At 41.4% G+C, this 7,805-nt stretch overlaps 1 protein-coding gene across 1 annotated transcript in view; it reads right to left on the bottom strand.

Annotated features, from left to right (window-relative positions):
* Nucleotides 1–7,084, bottom strand: part of T265_01795 (hypothetical protein) — a gene marked incomplete at both ends in the record, with an annotated part of 19,618 nt that extends 12,534 nt beyond the window's left edge. The window contains 4 exons of the mRNA XM_009165905.1: nucleotides 840–1,061; nucleotides 3,964–4,101; nucleotides 4,815–5,087; nucleotides 6,650–7,084. Coding sequence (XP_009164169.1) covers nucleotides 840–1,061; nucleotides 3,964–4,101; nucleotides 4,815–5,087; nucleotides 6,650–6,982 — 966 coding nt within the window. The remainder of the gene's footprint in view (nucleotides 1–839; nucleotides 1,062–3,963; nucleotides 4,102–4,814; nucleotides 5,088–6,649) is intronic.
* Nucleotides 7,085–7,805: the final 721 nt, after the last annotated feature.

The following is a 7,805-nucleotide window of genomic DNA, read 5'->3' as shown; positions in this document are numbered from 1 at the left end:
TCCGTTTGTTTGTGCACCCACTCCTCCATCGTTCCATGTAAAGCCACAATCTACCTCCAGGAATTCCATTCAAAGGGATAACCTCCATCGACTGTTTGTAGAATCGTTGCATCTGAGTTCATCTCGTTTAGAGAAGATCACACTACAACTGATCAGTCTGTCATGGGAGGTAGGTTGCATAAATTCCCACATAAGCTGCGCTTTATTTCTATTCAATTTATTCCACACATTATCCCCGTTCATGGACAATATGGCTAGCACGCTTAGGCGTTAGTTACTATTGGATACTGCTGTCCCTTTCGTCGCTCAGTGTTGAACACTATAAAGGAGGCGGAATACTGTCCTGTAGACGATGGTTTTGCATAGGTGACTCACATTCAAAGTAGCTGAATATGTTCCTCACGGTAATCCTGTGCTACACATCAATCGATTCAGTCTTAGGTTTTGGGTAACTCTTTTTTCACCAGTAATCTTTAATCTTGGGGGCTGCGACACGAGACATAGTACTTCAGTGCATGAGTTATACCTAGTTATTTTGTAGGGACTTTTAGATCTCCCTATTCTGAATTACAATGCTATTTAATAAACCCTACTGAATCGGGAAAAACTCGAAATGTAAAAAAGAAATTACTGAATTGGAATCCGTCTTTTACTTTTAACAGTTAACAAACCATTAGAAATTTAGGACCCACTCCAACAGCCAAGCATTCCTTTTTCACAAGTCATCGGTTCAAAACCGAGTCAATTATAGTATTCTGGAAGAAGACGGTAGAACAAATCAAGGTAACTCAACGCCTAATATGGAGAAACCATCCTAGGAATTAATGATCAAAAATTACCCGTTCTCTCTTCCGTTCCATATCTTGCCTTCTCTGGTCGAATTCCTTGATACGCTCCCTTAATTTTCCTTTGCTTGCGTCACACTCGACTTCCATAGCGCCGGTGTGCACTGACTCGGTCGAAGAGTGGCCTGCCTCCGCGCTCGTATTTAGCATTATTGTTCGTTGCTTCATAAGCCGTTTGGAATATATGTTACCAAGTTCGATAATTTTCTGCTTTTCCTACAAGAGAAATTAATAAGATTGCCCCTGATGGACAATATATGTGCTACATTCTCACATAAAACGGACTACCCAATAGGTTTTTGATAAACAATGGTTGACGCTTGCTGCACAAAAAAATAAACAATCAAATTCTTTCGGGATAGGCTAATGACGAGTTGTTTTCTGCTACAGAAACTGTGGCGTTTAAATCTGACATCCCGCCGTACGCGATTCCAACGATTCACAAGTAAACATGTGCTCCAGGCACATTTTGCGATGATGACGAAATTTATCCGCTGTTTAAATTTCGGGATGGCCATCCAAAAGTATGTGCTCGCCATTGGTCGCTGCGGATGTGGCCTGGAGTAAAATTTACTCGAGAAACGAAGTGGTTCGATCAGTGTGGCGAACTCCTTTGAGTGCGCAAACTTCAAGAAGGACCTTGTAAGCCACATATTTATTTTTATGTGTAAATGATCTGTGTAAATGATCTGGTGGTTGTCCGATCCACAACCAGGGCTGCCAAAGTCTATGAATGATTCCTTGTCCTGCCACAAGTAATGAGGTTTTCCGACAGCTGCACTACGTTGGCGGTAAAAACAATCGATTTACACAGACTGCTTTCATTTTAGCACACTTTTTGCGATTTCATGGCATTTGTTTGTTTTTTAGTCACAGGGTATTGAGGAAGAAAAGCCTTACGGACTAGGGCTTGTGCTGAATGAACTGTGTTTGTCAAGTGCACGAAAACATGAATTCGAAATAGCTTCTATATTGTCCGCCAAATGCTACTGATCTATACTATATACTATATTGGTCTATAGACACTTATGAGCACTCGCTCATAAATCTCGTGAAACGCTCAAGCGCAGAACAGGCTAGCTGGTAACAGAGATATTTTATCTAGCACCCGACAATTAAAATTCCAGTAGTTTCAAATAAAAAAATAGGTGAGTGACGACATCCGCCAGCTAGTTTTGTGGCTGCGGTGCCAGAAATGATTTTCATCCCCACTAGCGACACGAATGGAAGAAACCAAGGTACAACCAACCATAGTGCAATATGACATTGGTTTGCAAGCACTGTATCCGCCGGTCCACCGGAGGTAGACAAAATTAGTTCCAGCTATCACGTTACCTCTGTGTGAGAATGTGAGCATATTGAGCGTTCGGAGTGCAAATGCCACTTGAAACCACGTTTAACGTTAATTACCTCAAGGATGAAACAACGCATTCCATTATAGCTTCAAATTAGCTTTTTGGTGATGTGGAATGTCATTCTAGGCGAAGCAGACGCAGTTGGGTCCACAATAAAGTACCTGGGTTGCAGACCCAAGAAGATGCAAAAGATTTTCTTTAACCTAGCTGATTGCTTACTAATAATGAATAAGTGCATAAATTGGGCCGTGAAGTTCGCCGTGCAGATTACTTCACCATTGTGTTACTCAGCTGGAAATGTTGATACTCCTCAGGATTCCCTCTTTATTCACCCACCTGGGGTCTATGCCTGCTTACAGGGTAGCCAGGGAGTTCCACGTGCTACTCACTGAGAAATTATTATATTTGTACCCCCATTGAGGGGAACTACACCGAAAATCTCAATAGGAGGGACGATCCTGAAACGCATACGGGTCCACTAGTGCAGAACAAGGTCGAACAGAAAATCTTGGTCATATTTTTTTGCACAAACATGGACGCGAAAAAGAAATGACTTGTCATTTTACCCTACAACACTGTCCACGAATCATGGATGATTTACGGTTGCCTAATGCACCGTTACATCCCTTTGATCTAATAAATTTACATCTTTACTCCCGCATTTTAAAGAATCTCCCCTTGCTATACAGCTCTTGCATAGAACACAGTGCAAAATCTTCTGGATTACCTTCAGTCACCCGACAAGCAACAGGTCATCGCATCAGTCGATTTTCCTCCTATCAAAAGAATCAACAAGACTCACTGCTTATTAGGCGTGATGAATCCCGTTAGGGAATGATGGTCTTTTATGACTGGACTTTTCGGGATCCGACCGTAAATTATTGCCTGCACGCTTGATATGACACCATATCAGTCAATCTCTCTCCTTTCTCGGTACTCTTTTTCATCTCTGTTTTGCATTCATGTTTCGCTTTTAAAGGACAGGCTTTGGACTATTCACGCCTGATGTGCATGGCAATCATGTTACTTTAATTACACTCTGAACGGACCAGAGTCCTCCGGACAACCAAGAAAATGTCTTGGTTGTGTTTAGCAAGAACCCCGGTCAAATGGAACTACAAAGGCCTTAAGCCTGTTAGACCAATTATTAACTGTTTATGAATGGTTGCTTTGTAAAATTATCGTAAACGTTCCACAACGTGCTGGCTGGAATAGACATAAACGGGAATCACCCATGTTCATGATAGAGCCATTCTATTTGTCAAACGTCTGCGATTCCGTTGAACGCATGCGTGTAACATGGGTTATTTGAACCAATCAGGATTTGTTAAAATTGGACAGATGTCATTCCTCTTCAGACTCTGGGTTGAGCGTTGAAATTTCGGCTCTTTCGGTAAGACTATCATACTGCTTGTGGCTGAGTGGTAGCAAGTGACCGTGGTGATTGTGAATACCGGAAATTCGCATTCTCCTTTTTATGGCAGAGAATAAGAATTACAACTAGTACGCCGGGGTAACACTAGTATCATAATTGCCATTGTCTGATCTCCAAAAGTTTTGATGCATGCAATCTCAGACAAGATTTCGCCGAGGGCAATAAGACGGAATGTATTCACCCAGAGTTCAAACCGGTGAGTCTAATGGGCTCTCGTAGGGCACCGTTTGGTTGGTTAACTGGTCATGCTGCAATGAGGTCGCACAATATTTTCGGGCGAAGTGAATGGTATGGTCAACGAATATAGACAGCTCAGATTACAGCTTACCTGAACTGTTTGTTCTAGTTCATGTATTCTATCTAGGAGACGCTGGCACGTATCTTTCATATCCTTCTGTGCCTTAGACGATCGTAAACTCTCAAATCGTTGATTTTTCTCCAGATTTTCTGCATAACGCTCCAAATTCTGAAACGTTTTATGAGACAGACATCCGATTCTGGGAATAACTTCAATTCTTTGTTAGATGAATTACAAAAACGAGAACAACCTGCGTATGCTGATATTTCTCATCTCCAGTTCTGAAAGAAATCATCCACAACTACTTTTGCAAGATTTATATTTGCTAAAACTCAACTGCACTACCCAAAGACAACCGATCACACTTCTCTTGTGATAATCAAGGAACATAGTATACTAAGGAGTACATTTTCACCTATTTACCTCCTTAAATTCCATTCACTGAGTGGATGAATACGAGAACGTGGAACTTGCTTTTTAGTTTCATTGTTGTATTGTGAGGTTTTTAGGCATTCTCTTGTGTTTTACGTCTGACAAACGCCTCGCCTCAGTCAGCGTTACAGTCATTCTGCATAACACTGTGCTAATCACGTGAGCTTTGTTATTTAGTCGAATAATACTACTGGTGGTTCACTCTGATTTGTGTCTAATTTTTCAGAAACACTAACATGCGGCAAATGGGTACATCGGCTACAAAGTTCTATTCAACAGGTTCGAACCAAGTGCAGAAAATCATGGTTACCATAAATTCACAACAGTGTGGAAGAAACTGTTAAACTGATGTGTCTTAACTACGAATGCGCCAGGACTTTAGAAAAAAGCCTACATTTCGCTCAATAAAAACCCAGCTGGAAATCACTAGCTGTGTGTTCCAAACATACTTTCAAGAGCTTTCCACGTTCTTCTGCTTCAACACGGAGTTTTTGTACGGTTTGCATGAGTTCTTCCCGTTCCAAAAGGTTCTGTTTCTCAGCCAACTTCCGTAAATGTCTCAGCTCAAACAAAGCCTTTTCATTGGCGGCCTCAGCATCATGACGCCGTTGTTTTTCTATTTTCAACACATCCTTCATGCGGCGAATTTGTTCGCGAAACACCCGTATTTCCTCAAGATGACCATTGATTATTTGGGGGAGTTCAGCCTCTCTTCCGTCCAACTGTGACGTTTAAAAAAAAATTGACATTAACTGCTGTACTTGTCTTCTGCTCCAAATAAAAGTGATTAATTTAGCCAATCAGATCTCATTTACTGGTCATTGTTAACAAACACCAATTGCAGTCCAGGACCTTTTAGAAGAATTATTGGCTGGATGTTGAGATCTCACAATATCTAGGAGGAGATGGTTTCTAGTGCAGCCGCTATTTGGAAATGCGATGTACCCTGTAAGGATATCACGTAGTGGATAAATAGCATCTCATAAAAGGCCAAGTCTAGCCATTTCGTGAGAGGGTCACTTCAAAGGGAGATAACTGCAACTGTGGGCCTCAAAAGTTTAGTTATCCATTGCTCAGTTGCTGACTTCTATATAGCGGCATTCGAAGTCAACCAAAGCCAAAGATGTGGCGTCTCTCTCTTAAGAAATGTAGTTGTTTGAGATCAATCTGCCTTTCACCTTGAACATGAGTTCAGAGTTCACTGTTTTAGGATACCTGTATGAAACTTATGATTAAACTGGATAATTCGCGGTGATTTCTCACGCAATGTCAGACTTTTGAAAACAAATAGACCACAGGACCGAAACTTCTGACTTTGGACTACTGGACGATGCCATCAAGTTTGGAATTCACCCCAATATGAAGCTCAACTATTGCTAACTCACGCCTTTGGGGGCAAATAAACCAAACATCACCCTGGAGGTGTGGCCCACCTTCCCCGAGAAATAGCAAACGTGGGATGAAATCAGAAGAATATAAATCAATATAGCTGAAACGGGGCTCCTCGAAAAAAAACATCAACTGTCATTTGTTTTTTGACAACCAAGTTGTTCGGAATGGCTCTTAACTTTCATTACTCTGGACCGTCATAAAGTTTATGGATATTTTCTAAAATAATTCACTTACTGGAGCAGTCAACTAGTTTGTGTGTGGTGGTAATTTTCCCACAAAAGGGCAAAGTTGGTCCGAAAATGACCCACACTTGGCATCATGTTTCCCAGGCAGAGGGTTATATTCCACTCAATCTAACACCATCTGTGTCAAATCTAATTGTTCACAGTCTCATCTTTCACACAACGGCAATGAAATGTATCAAGGCGATGGGCCCTTAAAATGCAAATCTTTCAAAATATTTTACGGCCCATCTACTCTGTCGAAGTTTTACTTTAGCTATTGGTTGCTATCAGATTAAGCTTGCGACTTCAGACAAACCAGCTTTTTAGTCAGATCTTAGGCCGTACAAAAAGTTTCTCTTTGTGTCTGCTTGCGTCACCAGTTGGCCAGTCACAGTCGACAATCAGGAAGTGCTTTCTTTGAAACTACCTCGCCAGTTGTTGCATAGCGCACCTTTTAGGCTTTCGGCTAACTCAGTCAACCTGGTACAGAGAAAGCCGGCTACCTTGAAATTACGCATTGCTCTCGATACCGAGGTTTTTTACTTAAATCGTGTCTTGAACACTGTGAAACACGTACACAACCATGAAGTTCACCAAGTTCGACGGTATAGACATCTGTGAAAATCGGTAAAATGCCAATTTTCATTTATTTAATACTTCAAACTCACTTTTTCTAGTGCTTTTGCCTGCCAGTAGTTTTGTTCTCGTAGAAACTTATTGTCATTTCCTAGTTCTCGTATCCTTCTGCGTAGTTCTTCAATCTCACATTGTTGTTCATATATTTTCTGTTGTCTAACTACGATAACTTGTTGCAATGTGAAGCGCTTTCGCCGTTTCTCACGAAGCTCGTGGCGCCTGGCCTTCTGCATTGATGGAGAAACTACAAGAGCTCTCATAAGGCGATATGATTGCTCACCATCAACTCTGTGTTCTGGGTTATTTTCCACAAGCTCATTGGTTGGAAGATTATCTCCCGGATTATCACCGTGGGGATGTGGCATTCTAGAGTGTCGAATTTAGTTCGAAATTGTCGACACTAGTATTCCGTAGAAAGAGTCGATGTCAACCACGGTGTTACAGGACACCAAAGTCCCCACTATTTCTGGATAAAAGAGGATAAATGGGAAAGTCAGCAAATACGGTTGGAAAAGGAAACCATGGGTTTTCCATTTATCCCAAAGCCAGTCCTCACGCGTATCATTTCACCCATGTTAATGACGATGCTATCCCACATTGATGTAACTGGTAAAAACGAATCTCAATTCTAAGGTTGCCTCCAAGGAAAATGAATCAGCCTGATGGCTTCGGAAAATAGCACATGGAACATGCGCTCAAAAACAAAGTAATTTAGTGATCTAACCAACCCAGTACTTTTCACAGTTCAATTTCTTTTGTCTGCACTCGAGTAGGCTGTTGAGTGTTGTACACCTAAGCAAAGTACCGTCTCTACTTTTGCACACTTTAATTAAAGTAAGCCTATCTTATTAGATAAGGCGTTAAGGTTTCAAACAGAAGTTCCTTGCACTACATGGTACCATACGCTTGAAATTAAGCAAAACTCGAGTGACAGGTCGTGTTGATGAACCGCTGGTGATTAGGTTGGAGCAAGACCGGGAAATTATTCTGACTGGTGCCAGAATATTGTCGGTCCGACTGATTTAACTACATGCGTGTTTTAAACACCGATGTCTTCCAAAAAATAAACCAGGATTGCAACTATAGAGCTGGTATATCTGAGCATCGCCATGCGTGATACCAGTTTAAATTGACTGTTAATAGGAGTTCCAATAGACTGCCTACTAGAAAATCTTCCCAAAGCTGATG

Source organism: Opisthorchis viverrini (genome assembly GCF_000715545.1).
Source record: "Opisthorchis viverrini unplaced genomic scaffold opera_v5_20, whole genome shotgun sequence".
NCBI classification, from domain to species: Eukaryota; Metazoa; Platyhelminthes; class Trematoda; order Opisthorchiida; family Opisthorchiidae; genus Opisthorchis; species Opisthorchis viverrini.
This window is presented reverse-complemented; position numbering and strand designations above follow the sequence as displayed.